The sequence below is a fragment of the Xenia sp. Carnegie-2017 genome, unplaced genomic scaffold (assembly GCF_021976095.1).
Source record: "Xenia sp. Carnegie-2017 unplaced genomic scaffold, XeniaSp_v1 HiC_scaffold_45, whole genome shotgun sequence".
Lineage (NCBI taxonomy): Eukaryota > Metazoa > Cnidaria > Anthozoa > Malacalcyonacea > Xeniidae > Xenia > Xenia sp. Carnegie-2017.
The window spans coordinates 517,977-538,501 of NW_025813510.1; the positions used below are offsets into that span (position 1 = coordinate 517,977).

The 20,525-nt window shown below is 34.8% G+C and overlaps 1 protein-coding gene across 1 annotated transcript in view; it reads left to right on the forward strand.

Moving 5' to 3' along the window:
• The window catches only part of LOC124456353 (hemicentin-2-like), a 78,096-nt gene that overhangs the window by 41,359 nt on the left and 16,212 nt on the right, over positions 1–20,525 (forward strand). Inside the window, exons 3-5 of the mRNA XM_047006820.1 lie at positions 8,621–8,881; positions 12,154–12,438; positions 18,303–18,566. Of these exons, the coding sequence (XP_046862776.1) occupies positions 8,621–8,881; positions 12,154–12,438; positions 18,303–18,566 (810 nt within the window). The remainder of the gene's footprint in view (positions 1–8,620; positions 8,882–12,153; positions 12,439–18,302; positions 18,567–20,525) is intronic.

Genomic DNA, 20,525 nt, shown 5'->3' on the forward strand with positions numbered 1-20,525 from the left:
GTGCCAAGCAACTTCCACATTTTCTCCACCCTTGTCAGAACGCACGCGTGAGAGTAAGCCATACTTGTTTACTGCATCCAGGAGAAAAGCCAAAACTGTTTCACTTTGATTTTTGTCTGATGCATGCAAATACACAGGTATTCTGGAATATCCATGAACACCACCATGAATGACTACTCTCCACCTACAACTAAGCTCAACATTAATAATTTTAAAGCATAAAAATGGTTATTTGTGGGTGAATTATTGGTCATCTCATACATGTAAACACGTAAACCACCTTAACATCAACTTTTAGAAGCATGTATCTTATAAGCTTATGGTTATCATCAATGTGCCATAAACTTAAAAGTCCAGGCACATTGCATTTGCGCATCCTTATGGCGTTTGACCAACGTCCCAATAGGCCAATTGGGTCGGTCCTTAGTAAGCATGCTCGAATTCTCTCCTGTTGTATTCTATGGCCATTACTTCTCAGAAAACCCTTAGCAAGTCTTATACCAATGTTTGGAATATGTTCCTGGGCCTCCCTAATAAGATTGTCAAGTGTCTGATCTTCAATGTAACTGTAGCTGCATAAAAAATTTAATGTAGTTTTCATAGCAGTCCTTAAACACCTATTACCAATATAGAGGCTACAGCCATTGCCAATGGAAGATTCTTGTTGGGAAGAAGATAACTACAAGATAGTGGGAAAAAGATCTTATTCTACGTTTTTATTTATTTAGTATTCCTCCCAATTTTATTTAAAATAGGAATAAGCTATGCTGTCATTAATGAGGAAGAAGTTGAAGCAGATGCCACGAGCCTTCAGTAATTCATATATATGTTAATTATAGTAATCATTATATCAACACCTCTAACACTCAAGCCAAGTGATTTCATTCTCCATTCCATTGCCCGTTTTCTTACTCCACTGATTCGGCTAATTTCAGCTACTTTAAAGTTTTGCTCAAGAAGAAAGCTAACTTGTTCTTTGTTAACATCAATTGAAGGTCGCCCACGACTTCGTGTTTTACTTGGTGAATATACAGTCGCGATTACCTCATTAAGGCAGTTATAAGCTGTGATTAGCAATTCCAAAAAAAAATTAACGAGACAGAGGCTGATAACTCTGGTTTTGATCATAACTTTCCTTAAAAGTAAACAATCAATTTCATCTGGGTTAGACATTGTGCCCAGTCTTGCTACTACGTTCTGGACTACTTCTAACATTTAAGCCAAATCGTGTGTAGACACATTCACTCTTTGTTGTCCCCCCTCCATTTTTATTTAATATGAAGTGTATAAGCATAATACGGAGGCAATAATGAGCCTGCAATGTAATTGAGAGAAGATTAGCGGAATTATGATATGGGCGGTGATTATATTTTATGGACTCGAGTATATATGCTCAAAACCATTCAAATAAACATAATTCATACCTTATCTTTTACGCCAATGTATAAACACATTCAATGGACTTTTTGAAGTAGTTTGTTAGTTGATGCAAATAAATGTTGGATCCTTTGGCATTCGCTGTTATCTGCATGTGCTTTATCTGATCACCGTGCATCCGCATCCGTGTTTCCACGTATCTCATTGAAAATGATTTTGTCGGAAATTGTACGCCTGCACAAACCCCAATATTCAACTTTATTGAAATTTGAACGTTGATGTAAACAATTATCGCAAATGCAAACTTTAATGTCGCGAATGTCAACTATTGTCGCAAATGCAAACTATAATGTCGCAAATGCAAACCATAATGACGCGAATGCAAACTATAATGCTGAAATTGAGGCACAAATTTTGGCGGAAATTGAACGCCAAAATATTATACATATTAATGGCGTAAATAAGGAAAATTGTTAAAAACATTGGATTGTGTATCAGCTTAATTTATATAATAACCAGAAGAATTTGAGCAATTTCATTGGTCGAGAGCTATGATCTATAAAACGACATACGCAAGGAATTGACGTCGCAGAAAATTTCATGTTTATAAAAGCAAACAAATGGTGGATATATTTGAAAATTTATTGCAATACCTCCCTGAATGGGAAAATAACGATATTCACAAAGACCTAGTTGAGGCAGTTGACGTATTTGAGCAAAAAGAAAAGAAAAACCCGGTTTTCAAGCATTAATTTGTTGTTCGACTTCGATAACAAAATTTCACCAAAAATGATCTACCATTGCTTGCTCATTTTGTTAGCCAATCACACTTTATCACGCGATTAAGATAGCCAATAGAATTTCTTCAATCCTATAGATCACGTCAACGTGATATTTGCAAAATCAAGAATTTTCAATGCTCCAAGTTCCAAGTGTTGGGAGACAAAGAAAACAAACTGTTTGACGGTTTAATTTGGGAATTTTTTGATTTTATTATATAAAACAAAAGATAACATCGAACCTTTGCCTATACAGTTATAGATACACGGGTAAGACGTCATTTGTGATAAAAAAAAGTGACCACCCACCTCGGCTGCTCGTGGCCACTTTTTTTAGTTTTTATCACAATTAACGTCTTATTCGTGTATCTATAACTGTATAGACAACGGTTGAATGTTATCTATTTGTTAATTAATATGCACGATAAAATATATTTCACTAAAATCAGTTACGTCAATTGAAATCTCAAAAGAAATAATCCAGCAATTAAGAAAACAATTAATATGCGTCATAGATTGTCAATAACACAATTAGAATAAGACAAAATTTAAAAATTAAACGAGACTTACCTTAAGTTAAAGATTGATTATAACTCTATTATAAATCATGAACTGGGAGTGAAAGAGTTGTACAGAATGCAATGATTATGAAGGGCTTTGATGCCTTAGAATTCTGAATACGCTGGTAGAACAATATTCTCCTCATTTATCGATCGAGCATGCTGTGTTCTCTGTCCTAAAACGCATCTCCCACAAGGAGGTCACGTGACTGTCATTAACATGGAACACAGAATGAGAGAGAACGCTGCGCATGCGTCAACCATTCTTAAGAGCCTACAATTATTCAGTGATATAACACTAACTAGCTAAGGGTGGGTCAGACATACAAGACCTAGCAGAAGGGTGTACAGTTCTTTCACTCCCAGTTGATGATTCATAGAATTATAATCAAACTTCAAGTTAAGGTAAGTCTCGTATAATTTTTAAATTCTATTTCATCATTAACTCTGTTCGTTCCAGATTTGTTCGTACAAATCAACAATTCAGCTTAGGTCAAAGTAGAATAACATAACCCATCAACAATAAGTTTATAATTAACAAATATTTAGTCTAAATAGAAAGGTTTAAGATTTTAATTTGCCGGAGCTAAATTGCAAAATAGCGTTTTCATAACTAAAATTAGATTCATATGGCTTTTAAAAAAACGTTGAAAAGTGTTTTCATTTGACCAAACAGCTGATGTGAATGTATCTTGCATCTTCAACTGACTCTCAGCGAGATAGGAAGACGAGGCAGCTCGTGTGTTGTGACTTTTAAACTTTGACGTGTCTACCCCGGCCATGTCCATGACAGATTTGCTCTAGCAAGCGATGGTGTTTCTGGATACTAGTCCATGAGGTTTTACATAAATTATCAGAAGCTGTTGAGAATTTCAGAGATCGGCTGTTTTCTTCAAATATTCCACTAAATATCTTATCATGCTAAAACATTTATCATATGGGTAAGATAAGAATTCAAGAAGTGAATTTCATGATGAAAACAGAGAGATAAAAATTCAGATCATACAAAGTGTTTCGTCTTCAAAATTGGAGAGAAAAGCACAAGCAGACCCCAAAATGACGATGGAGAAACTACTGCAAATTGGAAAAACGTTAAAGTTATCAAAAACCGAAGCAGAAGGCATTGAAAGCACGAATCAAATTTTTCATAAATTTAAGCTGTTTAAACGGAAAAGCTGTGGAATATTCAACGAAAAGCAAGTGCAGATTTTGCGCTCGTGAACATCGCCCAGGGAAGAATAACTGCACAGCCTTTGGGAAGAAATGTCGACAGTTCTCAAAGTGGAATCACTTCCAAATATTTTGCTCCGAGAATCGAAGAAGAACAGAGACGCAACAAATCGATTTTCAAATCATCGTACTGAATTGATAAAACGAAGCGGACAAATGAAACTTAACCAAACCAGACTTCGTCAATAGAATATCATGAAAGAAGCTTCATCAGAATCAAGTATGGAGGATGAATATGCATTTTCTACATCAACAGGTCAACTAGAATTGCCGAAATTTAAATTTGAAATTAACCGTATACTCATGAAATACTCATGGCAGATATGGGCTCCAGCGTAAACCTTTTGGATCAAGAAAATTTTAATAGACTGAAGTAAAAACCAGAATTGCTGGAAACGACCGAAAAAACTTTCCTTACGGGTCAAAAAATTACCACTTATGGCAAAAAACATAGTTGAATCGAATAAAATGTACGGCTTAGAGACATTTTTTGTCGTCAATGGGTATACGGGTTGTCTAGTAATTTGGAAAACTTGGGCTCAAAAATTGGGCTTGGTTCAAATAGCTACATCGATAGAAGATAATATAAAGTCAAATAACCAACTCGTTGAAAAAATAGGAAAAGTAACAAAGTAAGTAAAGTGGAAGAGTTAGTTGACAAACCTCAAGAAGTCTTTCAAGGACTGGGAAAACTGAAAGGGTTTCAAGTCCATCTACATGTGAATAAAGATATACAACCTGTCGCACAACCTCACCGACGAGTACCACTCCATGTTAGAAAAGACTTGGAGAAACAACTAAAACACGGTGGGTGATAGAAAACAGATGAGCCAACACCTTGGGTCTCACCGTTCGTGGGGTAGCAAAAAAGAAGGAGAGGTACGAGTTTGCATAGATATGCGACAAGTTAATAAAGCTGTAAAGAGAGAACAGCATATCACACCGACAATTGGTGAAATAATAAGTGATTTAAATGGTGCTACATTATTTATCAAGTGCACTAAAATCAAGGTTACTAAACCGTTACGTCGAAATCTTAAGAAAGATGCTCCATTTGCGTTGACAAAAAAGCAAAAAGACGCAGTTCAAACCTTACGCAAATTATTAACAGCTGAACCAGAAAGTCCATATTTTGACTCTAATAGTGAAGTGATTTAGACGTTTTCACAGATGCCAAGAATCTGTGAAGAGGGTGGTGTTGATGGCGGTGGGATGGTAGTATAAGTGTGGTCTTCGACGGTTCACATTCTGCTTGTGGTAAAATCATAATCTTTTCGGCAAGGGATACTATGGTTGGGCTGGCCAATTTGGCACAACCATTTTCCCAAGCCCCAGTCTTGAATGATATTTTGGAGGGTCCTAAGAATGCAACTAAATGGGGGGACAGGATTAGGCTTAGGTTTTTGGGTTGAGGTTAGGGTTAGGTTAAAATTCCCAAATTTTAATAGGAACAGAGTGATATTAATGACTGTGAAGGGTATCCATATGGTTGATAACTGTCACTGCAGTGGTATTGCCTTTATATGCTCATGGGCTTCTACAGCTGACCATCTCTCCCCCAGAGGACCTATCACCCATAACCGCACCACAACCTCTTGATAATGCGTCAGATGGCAGAAGAACATCAATAAGTGAAGACAGATTCTGTTGTAGCCAATCCAATCAATTGGGCCACAATCCAGATCTTAATTTTTCGTGTGTTTGCTAAAAGATATTTAACTAATTTAAAAATATGGCTATTTTATCCCTAGTCAATTTTCGAGTCTTTATTACACAGTCAACAATAAAGCCTAAAACTACAATTTGTTGTTTGGGAACCAAGACTGATCTGTCTGGATGAGACTGAAGGCCATCATTATCAAAAAACTGTAAGGTGTTCATTACATTAGAAACACATCCATCGTATGTATTATCCTGTTGGTAGAAATCGTCAAGATACTCACTTATGATATAGTTTTGCAGGCAAATATGTGCTAATATTGGCTTTATTAATTTAGTAAACTTTCTCGAGCATATAGATAACCATTTGGAAAAACTGTATGTTGGCAAAGTTTTCCATGGTAAACAAAACGTAGATATTTTCAAAATCTTGGATGAATTGGAATACTGTAATATGCATCTTTCGAGTCAATTGTTGTCATCCAGCAGTTAGGTGTAATAAATTTTGAATAGTATCGACAGATTCCATTTTGAGATTCTATTTTGAGGTTAAAATTCTCTTTCGGTCTTCCGGTCCTTTAATAAAGGATGAACAGATTCCATTTGTAGCAATTTAGTTTTTTCAGATTTAAAATCAATCGTACCCCGCCATCCTTTAATGGAACTGTGAAATACTGGAGAATCAAATTCTCCTGTTTCATGACCACATTCAATTATCATCTCCTTTTGTAGGAGGTTTCTGATCTCATTATCAAGGAGGTCTCTGTGAGCTTTAACAATCGAATTTGGTGGATGTGGTTGAAGTCAGTTACTTTTTTCAAAATAAGACTTTAAACAATTCGTTATAAATTATGAGAACTGTATTACCTGTAAGGCCACCATGCTTAATTTTCGATGAACTTCTTCCTGGGTTGGGATGGATTGATTTATTTCAAACTGCTTGATTTATTAATGCTGTGTTGTAATGGCGAGATTGGGGGGAGGGGATATTGGTTCCTCCCTCGTTGTGATAAAAAGTGTGTACCCGAATAATGAGCAGAGTATTGACCATTGGACGATCTATTCCTATATTTTGATGTCACCTTTCCGACAACTGTATTTGTTGTTTTAAATCATGCAAGACTTTAGGCAGATCATTGCCAAAGAGAAATTTTTTATCTTTATTATCTTGACCAATGAGTGCAATAGAGTACATAAGCGAGGACATAGCCCTCTTATAATATGGGCTGATTTATTTTTCCGACTGTTAATTCATCTGCACTTACAGTTACAGCAGTAGAAACCCTTATAAGTAAATCTTTTAGAGTCAATAATTTTGATAGAGTTGAAACTACAGTTTCCATATTGTTCTCAAGAAGACCTCTGTACATGCACGGTAAAATAAACGTAAAAAAATGAAGAGTGTTTGTGAACCAGGTGAGGAGCGGATTCCTCGACACTGAGGCCTTTTTTCCGTACACCAATGCGCCGAAAGAAATTAGAACTAAGTAAAGCGTGGGGCCCCTAACACGCGGGGTCTTTGTGCGAACGCCCCTTCTGCCATATGGTTAATCCGGCCCTGCTTTCATCTTTTCAATGTCAAACTCATTGGCAAATTTATTATCTACAAGCCGAGCAACCTCATTTGTAAAGGTAGCCCATGATGATCAGAGGAGTAAAGAGATGCACTAATTTCTCATACTGTTCTCATCATATTTTCCTTCGTCTAACAAACCGTAAATTTCATTGTCATTGTCGTAGCCCTGAATACTTAGGGCATCGTCATTATCATATGCAGAATTATTGTCTTCGTATGAGACAATCAATGTAGCTGCTTTCTGTGAAGCTAAATTAGTTGCTTTCTCTGATGCTAAGTAGGTAGCTTTTTTTGAAGCTTTAGATGCACCAGCATGGTCATCGTGTACATCCGTCTTTGAACGTTCAGCAAGAGTTGCGGAATTAATGCTGATACATTCAACCGTCTGTTTTCGATTACGGTTACGTCTATTGTCCACTTCAAGACGAGGTTATAACATATTCTATATTTTCATACTTTTTTGCAAGTTAATTGATATTTTCATAAGCGTTGTTGATTCAGAATCAGAAAGATTCTGCTTTTGCGGTTTGTCAATCAAGAGGGCAAAATCATGTCGACTCTTGTAGTCAGACTCGTCTGACATAATGATAAACCTAAAAGTAATAGATATTGAATCGGTAAACAAAAAATCTTTAATTAGCTGAATCCTTGTTCGTTTTTACCTAACCACTTACCACTAAACCAAGAAAAAAGCTCAAAAATTTAACATTTTCTCTTTATTTTCCTCCATCATTATTAAATTGAATAATTCAAGCAAACAGTGCTCAAAATTCGCAAAAGATCTGTCTCAACCGACCATCTTTCTTTGAAATTAAACTGTCTTAGAATTTATGGAAAATTACCACAACAAACAAAAATGCATTTTATTGAACACATATTTTTAACGTGTTTTGTTGTCTATTTTTAACAACGGAAGTCATATGCCATGCTACATTTTACATTCCACAACTTTGGGGAAAGGGGGGAGAGGGTGTAGGAAAGTAAAAAAAGACGCATTTCAACAAAAACTAGCTACTAGTTTCAAAACAAGCAAGTTTCTGGAAGACAGTACAAAACTCATACTGTGTAATATTTTTCATTGTTTGTTTAATGCAGCTTTTCACTAATGATACAGCACAAGTATTTAGTGTGATTAATCTGAATTCCATTTATCATCGGTATAACTTGCTCGGTTTTTCGAATCCAAGACTCGAATCATAATTTTTATGATTTTCTCTCAGCGCCTAAGAGCTAGCTTTGTTCCGTTGTCGCTATTTAACATTATAAGATTGCCATTTTTTTACAATAAATGTTAGTAGATTTTTAATTTTTATTATATGACCGCTGCAGGCGTTACAGGTGTTTTTCGATAAAATGCTTTTTTCTATGTCGCCCGAAACTTTTTGAGTGGCATTAGTTTATGGAAATCTAATTTTGTTTATTATCTTTATCGTTTACAGTTCCACCTACAATTGTAAGTCATCCATCTGCAACAATATTACTCAAAGAGGGTGAAAACCTCAAACTAGGATGCAAAGCAACGGGAAAACCTACTCCTAAAGTTGTTTGGTATAAAGAAAATAATGAGCTATCACAACGCCATGGTACTGCTGAGCACGAACGATCTGATGTGACCAAATTGGATGCAGGCAGATACAGATGTGTGGCAACGAACAATTCAACGACACAAGATTATTATGAAGTGGATGTCATTGTAAACTGTGAGTATATGTAGAATACTAAAGCTACGTGCTAACGCTCTCACATGTTGACTAAACATGAGCTCAATATTATCTAGCGTTGTTGAGCAATGTGCGTAACTGCACTTAAATACAATACAAATATGCATGAAATAGAGTATTTATGTAAAGCGTAACGTTTTGTATTTACTCATTAAGACATCACATAATTATTGAGTTATTTTCACTCCTCAATGACACGCCCAAAAAGAATTTAGCATGAAGATTACTGGATACTTTGGCAGTGCTTGGCCATGAAAATTCAGGTATTTCTAGATTGAGACGGGAACTAATTAGGTCTGCCATAAAATGGACGAAATAAAACAAAATGTAACTTCCTTTTATGAATTCTTAACAAGTTTACAAAATCAAGTGTGGACACTATTTCCGAATGTTTGAATAAATGATCAAGAATGTATATATATGAGTGAGAAAAATTGAATGTTTAGAAGCCTCTTAACATCATGTGTATTCAAGTTCCAGTCTCAATTTTACAAAAAACAATAACTAAGAGAATGGCTTACATAGATAATATTATAAAATATTCACTCATATCAATATTGAAAATGCAGAAATATCTGTAGTCGTTTTAGCAGCTTTATATATGCATGCATGTATATAAGGGAGAAAATCAGCAAGAAAGTCGACTTTCCCAGTAGCCCAGATCAATACTAATCATAAATACACGATTGGAGGCAGATCGACTTTCTGGTATTGCAGTATTTTGCGGATGTTAACGATGCAAAAGATAACATACAACGCATTTACACCTGCGTGATGCCATATGGCAACTTTCTCTTTTGTGCAAGCAAATCAGCTAGTCGTTTATGTGCAATTGCGATTATTTTCTCCATACCACCCGATGTTAAAATGGCAATTGGTGTAAGAACTGCATATTCAACCTGTCTAACTATGGCAACAATTTGTTAGTCGATTTAATAAGAATGTCGAGGAAAGGAATTTGGTTGTCTTATTCTGTCTAAAAAAAAATTTAAAGTTAGGGTGGCGTGAGTTGAGATAATCAAAGAAAAGTTTGGCATCAGTTTTATTTTCAAACCTGCAGAAACTATCATCAACATAGCGTTGGTAGAAAAGTGGTTTATTTCCGTTATAATCCTTAATCCAATTTTTCTCATGGCAGCCCATAAAAAGATTAGCTAAAACAGGAGCAAGTGGCGATCCCATTGCAATACCGTCAATTTGGTCATATAATAAATCATAAGAAAGAAAATGAGTTTTCGATGTGGCTATGATAAATAATTCTGTGAGATCTTTGTTGTTAATGGAGAAATTAGTGTGTGTAGTGTATTGATTGAGTATCAACACACTGTATCATATTTCTATATATATATATATATATATATATATATATATATATATATATATATATATATAGAAATAGTGTATAACAATGTGCCCTCCCGGCTATCACCGTAGTAAAATGGTGACTCCTGCACTTGGGACACAGGACGTACGGTACGATATATATATAAAAGATAAACGTTTCTCCGGATTTTTAAATGATTTTTATTGAGCTTTCGACTCGTTGCTTCGAGCCTTCATCAGAATGAGGATATTTATTTACACGTGCTTTTAGCATAGGGATAGATATTCTCAGAAGAACAAGAAAATGGGAATTATTCGCACGTAAAGAGTCATCAACATTGGAGCAGCTTCACTTCCTACACAAATGCAAACAACAACGAATCCTACCGAACAGCATCAACTATCGACCACCATTAAACAACTCACGCTCAACATTATTAACACCAACCATATTAACAACACACCAAAACCCATGGCAACGCATTTCACCCCATCCAATCACATTAATCCACCCACTAATCCAATTAGACGCTCTAAACGTCTCCAAGCTAAAAGCACGTGTAAATAAATATCCTCATTCTGATGAAGGCTCGAAGTAACGAGTCGAAAGCTCAATAAAAATCATTTAAAAATCCGGAGAAATGTTTATCTTTTATATATTCGATGCCTGGATTACAAAAATTTTCAAACTTATATATATATATATATCACACAATGTAATTAAGAAAAGCATTCACACTGAAGATGACTTACGTGCAGTTAAGTCGAAAATGCTTATAATTAAAAACATAAAATTGAAAAATTTTGTTGTTTATCTAAAAATGGTTATTAAGTAAATGGTTTGAGCCCGGGAGTATCGTTACATGTTTGTAGATGTATTTCGTCCAGGTTAGTATAGTCCTGACAAGGTCAGTTTACAAAAGAAAATGCTCCGACTGCCACGCCTCTTACATGGGGGAAACTGGCAGGTACTTAAACATAAGACTTACTTAACACAAACGAGTTACAAAGAAATAAGACAAAACTAATCACATTGCCGAATAACACCGACTCACAAAGCACAACATTGACTGGGACTCGGTAAAATGCATTACTTACAGCACTGACTATATAGAACGGATTACATTAAAAAGTTGGAATACCAACTTGGAACAAACCCCCCTAAACAGATCACAGTAATTACCGGCAACTTACAAAAGACTTATTTAAAATACAAACAAACGATCAACTAAAAACATTACACTTCACACTAATCCACAATGACAATACACAATTTACAGACAATTAATGCACATTTCCTGTACACACAATACAATGACGTAAGAACCAGATAACAAATACAGTCTGACGTTTACTCCTCACTTGACTCTGAAGATGACAACCGCTAAGATTGTAAAAACGTCAGTCAACAACAACAAAAAAGTCCTTCTCAGGACTATACTACCTGGACGATCTACATCTACAAACATGTTTATTAAACATCGTGCTCATAAGATCATATGGTAATAACAATAACAATAATAATAATAATAATTTTAATCATAATGATAATCATAATCATAATCATAATCGTAATCATAATCGTAATCATAATCATAATCATAATCATAATTATAATCATAATCATAATCATAATTATAATAATAATGATAATAGTAATAATAGTAATAATGATAATAATAATAAAGTAAATGGTTTGAACCTATTTACAAACATGTAATAATGGTAATCATAATAATCATAAGTATGTAATAATGATTTTGCGACGTTCTCTTAATCACACGTGTAATTTGAACAAATACTCTTTTTTATACATGTTTGTGTTTGATGGCTTTTTTAAAAGCACTGTGTGGGCTGTAATATTTATAATAAGAATTCACTTCACGCCTGGTATGTTCTTCGTCATTATTCTGAAAGTTTTTTGTTAGATAAGCCCGTAGAAACCAAAATAAAAACCGATGCTCCAAAGAATACTTTGTGTAAGGGAACTACACTCAAAATAATTTGTGAGGCACAATCAAAACCTCCGCCGAAATTTAAATTGTACCACAAGTATGGCAATGAAACCAAGGAAATTAAAAAAAATGGGGCAACTCACGAAGGCGTATTTCTCATCAAGGACATTCAACCCAAACAGAGAGGCAGTTATTTATGCATACCATCAAATGATGTTGGACAGGGGGAGAAAGCCGAACTCAAGGTCTTTGTTAAATGTAAGTTATGGTTAGTTAAGCTAAACACATTTCACGCACGTCTGCAATGAAACTTTATGAAGCGAACATTCTTTTTTTTATGATTATGTAATAAGGATAAAGTTTCCATAGAAGTCAATTCATGTATGGCTCAAGTAAAAATAGTGCTCATTTGCTAAAACATGTGATTATTATGCTGGTAGCTGCTTCAATTTTTCATAATGATTAATACTCAATCACAGATTTCAAAGCAAAAGTGGCCACCTTCAGTAATTAACCCTTTAGGTGGCGATTATTTTTCCTAGTTTTTCGAAGTCTTTTCCAATTTCGTTTGGTGATTCTTGCAGGTCTTCTACACTGCAACATGTAAGGTTATGATAATAATTAAAAATTTAGATGAGGTTTAGCATGATATCAAGTATTATTCCGACCAAAGCAAAGCTAAGTAATTTTTGAGAAGCCTGAATAATTCTTGATATTATGCGCAGACGAATTTCTCTAGTTGTTTTATTTTACAAATCTAAATGCAAAAACCTTTAAACAACTTATTTTTACTGTCGTATAGGAAATGAAATTGATAATTACAGCTTAGAATACTTATCATATTATGTAAATTTATTGCAATGAGATTATAAATTAAGAGATTCTATCGAGTAAACATAGCTGTCGATAAACACCAAGGCGGGAACATTAATATACGACAGTGACGACTAAGAAAGAACGAAATGACATGGCTACATCATCCAGAAATGCCCAAACAACAGAGAAAAGCAACAGCTGCAAAGCTCAAGAAATCCAACAAGCATTCAGTTATATATATAAACATGGGAGTTCTTCGAAGCGGTCTGCCGCCTTTCGCACCTTTCGACCCTCATAAAGATTGATCAACAGTGGGACAACGATGGCACAAATGGGTGAAAAGATTCAACAATCTTTTTATCAACCTTCAAAAATTTGATTTAAAAGTAAGAAGAGGTTTACTTCTCGCATATGTCGGAAAAGAAACGAATGACATCTGTGACACTCTACTTGAAACGGGAGATAAGTATGAAACAGCTATGGCCAAATTAAAAAAATATTTCGAACCATCAAATAACACGGACATGGCTATTTTCGAGTTTCGCGAAATGAAGCAAGAATGCGGAGAACTCATCAACGAAATCTATCGTCGGTTAAAGGAAGAAGCAGCATCATGCGAATTTAGCAATGAAGATCGCGAAATCAAGACGCAAATTATACACAAAACAACAGACTCGCGACTACGAAGAAAAGCATTACGAGAAACTATGACACTCAGAGAGCTTTTTACATATGTAAACACACTGGAGAAAACAGACATTGAATCAAAGAAAATCGTAGGCATTCAAGAATATTTAACATCGTCAAATCATACATACATACCGTACGCAAACAAAATCCACGATGGTATTCAAACACTAGAGGTTGAACTAGAAGACAATATAAGGGTTTACAAAATCAAAATCCATCATTATCTAAGAAGTGCATAAATTGTGCAGGAAAATTTCCACACGAAGGGGGGAAAACAAAGTGTTCTGCGTATGGAAAATCATGTCACTACTGAGAGAAAATTGGTCATTTTGCTAAATATTGTTTGAAACAAGGGAAAGAAAAACGCAATGAAATCGTGGTAAAGCAAAGAGAAGTTCGAAAATTGGACATTGCGATAGTTTCATCTTCTGAAGAATCTGACGATGCATTTATTTATACCTCGACAAGTTCCCACAGACAACCGAAGGTCACAATTCAAGTTAAACAAGTTGCACTTTCGTTCATCATTTGTTCAGGTTCGTCTGTCAATGTAATAAATAATGATGTCTTCAAACAATTGCAAAACGTCAATTCTACAGTCACATTGTCATCCTCTAAACTCAAAGTACTCCCATACGGATCAAGCATACAATCGAAATAAAAAGAAAGTTTGACGTTTTGGTTCAATACAAACACTGTGAAACCTTTGCCTACATTTTAAGTCACAAAGTCAGTCCCCAATGTCTTTTAAGCTATAGAATCTCAGCAGAACTTGAAATTTTGAATGTCGAAGCCAACAACCTTACAGAAAAAGATAATACAAATTTAGAGATTGACAAACTTATTTGGAAGCATTGACCATTGTTCAACAGAGTTGATCATTTGAAGAATTACGAAGTAAAGTTTAAAGTGAATCATAATATTACTTCTGTTGCACAACCAGCATGTTGTATACCTTACAGTATTAAATTAATTGTTAATAAAGGCTAGAAGAGATGCGGAAGCGAGGAGAAAAGGTTAAAGGAGCTATTCCATGGCTGTCACCCTTAGCCGTTATCGCAAAGAAATGCAGAGATATTCGCCTTGTTGTAGATATGAGAAAAGCAAACACTGCCTTAAAACGAAGAAGAATTCAAATTCGAACGGTAAATTCAATTCTACAGAAGATACAAGGTGCTTCCATTTTTACCGAGTTAGATCTAGCACAAGAATACCTGCAACTTTCTTCAGCACCAGAGTCACCATTCATTACTGCATTTACAACACCTGAAGACAGTCCCCACCTATTTACACGACTTTTCATGGTTGCTTGACCTTTTTGGGAATATTTCCATGAAAAGATTCATGAGCATATAAGAGATGTTCCTAACCACAAAAACATTTCTGAAAACATATGGCTTTGGTCAAAAGATATGTTCACTCACCTTCGCCTTCTTGGAAAGCTGCTTACAACCTTACAGTCTAATGGGTTGACTCTGAAATTTTCAAAATGTAATTTTGCAGAGCCTGAAATAAATGTTCTTGGTCATTTTGTCTCTGGCAATGGATTTCGCCCGATCAGAATAAGACTGAACCAATCTGCAAAGCACTGCATCCTAAAAAATGTTCCGAAGTTCGTTCTTTTCTAGGCTATACAATTACTGTTCACGATACATTCCAGCAATCAGCAGTGCACCAACATTAGCTCACTACGACCTACATACTCCAGCAAGACTAATTGTTGATGCCTCGCCTTGGGCAGAGTATAGGACTATATTGTGGGGTCATTTCGCTGTGCAACTGGGTGCTGTGTATTTAATTAGTTTTCTGGCTGCCGTTTGCCATATCGTCAGTCCTTTTGGCCACACAATGCAATTTACCGGCTGCCAATATGGTAATCATATGCGTAATAAAATATACGTGGCACGAAAAAATTCAAAGAAGTGGCCCTACTTTATGTTCTTTATACTGTGTCTTGGGTAAATTGCACTATACTTCTACAGCAGCAATCAGACACAAATTACCGTTTTTTAGCGTTTGGAAGCCGATCCCTAACCAGAACCGAAATCAAGTATGGTCATATTGAAAAGGAGGCTTTGGCCATTGTTTTTGGTTGCGAGCATTTTCATATGTACTTGTACGGTAGAAAATTCCAATTAGAAACAGATCATAAACCTTTGGAATATATATTTCTCCAAAGATAAATGAACCACCCCGTGCTCGTATCGAAAGATGGAAACTCCGATTACAAGAATACGATTTTGAACTCATTTACCGTCCAGGAGTTCAAAATTTAGCTTTTTCTCTTTCAAGACTAACACTGTTACAACACATATCACATCGATAAAATTGTGCTGACTGATATGTCAACTTATTGGCTGAACATATGTCGCCCAACGCAATTAACATCGAAGAAATTCGTTCAGCATTTGAAAATGACATAGAGATGAAACTAATTCGTAAGTATATAGTTAAGAACACCCACTATAAACTATCAGATACATTTAGAAACATACGAAAATGAACTTTATATAACCAACATTATTTCCCCCAGGAATTACCAAATGTAAACATCGCTTAAAATCTAAAATATGGTTGCCTGGCATGGTTAAAGAAATAGTAGAATTTGTTGAAGGTTGTCATGCATGTCAATTACTGGCTAACCAAATCCATCTACACCAATTTGCTGAACACCATTACTAAATGGCCCTTGGGAATGCCTCGCACTCGACGTTTGAGGTCCATTCCCCACAAGAGACTATGCATTAGTTCTCAACGATTATTATTCAAGATGGGTAAAAGTGGAAATCGTTAACACCATAACATCATCTAGAATCCTTAAATGGCTAGATTTAGTATTTTCAACTCACGTTTATGCTATGACTTTAAAGACTGATAACGCTAAATATTTCATATCGAAAGTGTTCAAATCTATTCTTCAGATGTTGGGAATTAAACCGTGTATACCCTAACAGAATACTGGCTGCAAGCAAATAGATTAGTAGAGAGATGTAATAAAGTACTCCTAAAATTTATATTTCGTCTTTTTCCATCTAACACTCTCCTGACTGACAGTGTAGACGTTTTTGTGTTTATTTTTGCATTTTTATTCTCAAAACAGTTTGCTAAATGGTAGGAAATCATGCTTAAGATTCCCCACTAACTCTTTTTGAATTATAGCAGCCGCCTAATTGAAATGTATATATAAATAGAACGCTGCCTTTCCCTGTAATACTTAAGCCGCTTTTCCCAATTCTTTGCACACATTGGAGCACGAGGCAAAACAAATTCCATTTACTAAATCATCGAAATCAACACCTGACACTGTGACTAAGCAGTCAAGAATAAGGAGCTAGAAGTTCTCATTTTTAATTTGAACTATGATACAAACTTTCTCCTTTTACATAGGTCCTTAACACTATAGGGCAATTAGAACAGCTACTTCTTGATTTATTTATGTCAACTTTTTGTACTATATAGTAAAGGAACTGATAAACAAAGACTGACTTCATATTATTGTAATTAAATCCATATCACCATGGCAGGAGATGTTTCTTCTTTCAAATTTTTGTTAACTGGAATTAGATCTTCCAAATAGGCTGGCTAAATGTATTAAAACATGTTCATAGTTTATATTATGTGAATTGATTTCTTGCATTCTGGATTTTGTTTCTTTTTAGTTTAGCGCACAAATCAATGTGTTGACAAAGCCATATCAACACCATTTACAGAATTGCACAATGTGACAATTCATATGATTTTTGTTTGCAATGATTTATTTATTGACGCACATTAAGATTTGACATTTGACAATGTTGATTAATTTTCAAAAGTAATATTCAAAAGTTAAATAACGATTATGTTTAATAGTTCCACATACCACTGAGGACCCTTATCCTTCATCAGCACAAGCATATCGCTTTAGCTAAAGATAATGTCAAGCCAGTTGTTGATTTTTTAAACTTTTAAGTTGATTCTATTAGATTTCATTTGGATTTAGTAGGGGATAATAATGCACAGCCAATCCTAAAACGGATATTCCTGACTAGTGGAAATTTGCACATTTTCTGCTAGCTCTTTTTCTAATACATCTACAGAATTTGTATGCAAAGATAAGCTTGTATGAGGATTTTATTCATTGCTATAAGCTCTACACAGCACAGCTTGCTGATAGCATTGTAAATTATGTCTCGTAACTTACATTAATTCTTTCTTGCGTGAAGAAAATGACGTCACACTGTTCATTTTAGCGCTCGAAAAGAATTTAATAACGGACGTCAACTTTCAAACGTTAAAACGCCTTTTATTTTTGAGATTGATCTAAAAATTGCCAAAATGACTAAAGGTCAGGTATTCGTCACTTTTGTTAAAAATAATTAATGCAAGTAAAAATTTGATTTTAGTGATCTTTTAAGTTGGAAAGGTCATAGGTGATGCGTTGATTCAAGTGGTGTAGCCAGACCGCAAGTTTGGTAGTGCCATGCAAATATTTAAGTGTTCAGACTTTGTAAAGAGATTAATAATGCTAATGTTAAAAACGTATACACAGCATGACCAAATTTGACTTTTCGAGATCTTTTAAAAACACGATAAAACCCATTTCTGCTGGTGCTGATGATTATTTCATGTCTTTGCAGTTTCACCAAATATATCTAATCTCTCAGCAACAAGCCACGTCGTAAAAATAAATGACACATTGAACCTGGTATGTGAAGCTGAAGGGAATCCTGCTCCTCATATTAAATGGGTACATGAAAATAGAATGATTTACAAGCGTCAAGTACATCAGGCTCGCATTATTTTTCATCATGTCCAAGCAAAACACCAAGGTTTATATACCTGCACCGCTTCAAATGGTATTTTACCAGATGCAATCAAGAGTGTTTTCATCGATGTTTTATGTAAGTTAATACTTGTACTTTTTTTGTTTTCTTCCATTAAGATTATTTTGCAAGATATATTGTTTGGAATTTTGAAGTTTTGCATTTTCTTCTTACCACTCACATGTAATAAAAACTGATCGAAAGCTACACTAAACCAGAAACAGAGGTTAAGAGCAGCATCGCAATAGTGTGCGATGCATTACATGTCTATCGTTTTTATAATACTTTCATGTATACATGTTTCTAAATGTAGATCGTCCAGGTTGGTATAGTCCTGAGAAGGACTGTTTTTGTTGTTGTTGACTGACGTCTCAACAACCTTAGCGGAAGTCATCTTCAGAGTCAAATGAACAGTAAACGTCAGGTTAGCCGTATTTTTTATCAGGGGCCGGTTGTATAAAGCTCTTAACTACTTTTTAACTACACTTTTTGCAGTTAAAAAGTAGTTAAATTTAACCACGCGGTTAAGTCGGTTGTATAAAAAAGTAGTTAGCGCTAAATGCAGTTAAAAGGTAGTTAAAGTTAACTATGCTATGGAGCATAGTTAACTTTTCAGAACACAGTTAAATATGGCGGCTTAGCTTCTTAAAGACAATTATGGGGGAGATGTTGTTGATCAACAAGGTTTTACCTTGAGTTTTTAAACACATATGTATCTTCCATGGCAAAGGCTTTTAGAATAAGAGCTTTATGGACAATGTACTACATTCGTCAGTGCTGTAAACATCCCAAGTTTTGCTGACGAAAAACAGCCAACAATTAATCCACGTAACAAATCCTTTTTTACACAAGAGCAATTGCATTTTGTATTGTCCGGTAGCTCTTTGCAACTCATAAGCGAGACTCTCAATTGAGATAGAGCCACTTCTTTAAGATTAGTGCACATAACTCGCTGACATTGTCTTACAAATACGTACAATTCATTCAATGACAAGAAAAACAAAGAATGTTATTCGAGCAATGAATCCTATAGCCTTGGATGTATCAAATGTTCAAATTGCGGGTTTTTCCCTATGCATTTTGCTTGATTGAATATCATATGCATCATATAAACTCTTTGCTCTATGGAAAATAAGCTAGATTATGTTAAAACAAATAGGTACTACAGTATAAATGTTGTTCTAAGTATACCAATGATAATACATATAGATACATGACCTTTACAACAGTTTTTATTCATGACTACTCTTTTGTGTATCAGCTGCATGAGATACAATGATGTTAGTTTCTTAAATACATAAAACATTTCATCAGCATGCATGGTGAAGGTCCATGTTGCTAGATATATATACATTATCCATTGCATATTGTTTATTATACAAGAAGAAAATATACATGACAGTCAATTAGTGGGTTTTATTGATATTTCATCAAGTATTTCCTATGTAAAAATTTTTATTTGTACATTTTTAAATATGTACATACAATCTTGCCTGCCAATAAAGATCTAGCTACTGTTTGATGACTTAAAAAGTAGAAAAAAATGAATAAAACTCCCAAGCTTTAGAAAAAAGAAGAAAATATAAAATGTCACAAGCAGAGAAGACAGTTGCTGGATTATATGGCTACTAACTATGATGACTCAAAGAAATGTTTTCTAATAATAAAAAAGTTCATCACTGTCATCTTTTACAAATATGTGTGACTTATGTCTGTACAAACACATTTCTTTCAAGCATTTTACTCAGCTGTTATAAAGAGAAACGAAACGACCTTTTCCTTTGTTACTCTCAATCTCTCAGTTTTAAATTCTGTAAAAGCAAGGCCATTTTAATATTTATATCCTTGCACATAGAACACAATATGAATCAATTTGAGAAGACTTCATTGTTTCGTTTGCCCAAGTCCATTATATACAATTGGTACATGAAATAAAGCAGTCCTTGCCGAGACTCATATCATTCATCAACATCGTACTGTATTACACAAAAGATGCGGGTCGATTTTCTTGAGAAAAGTATAAAATATATGCTACAA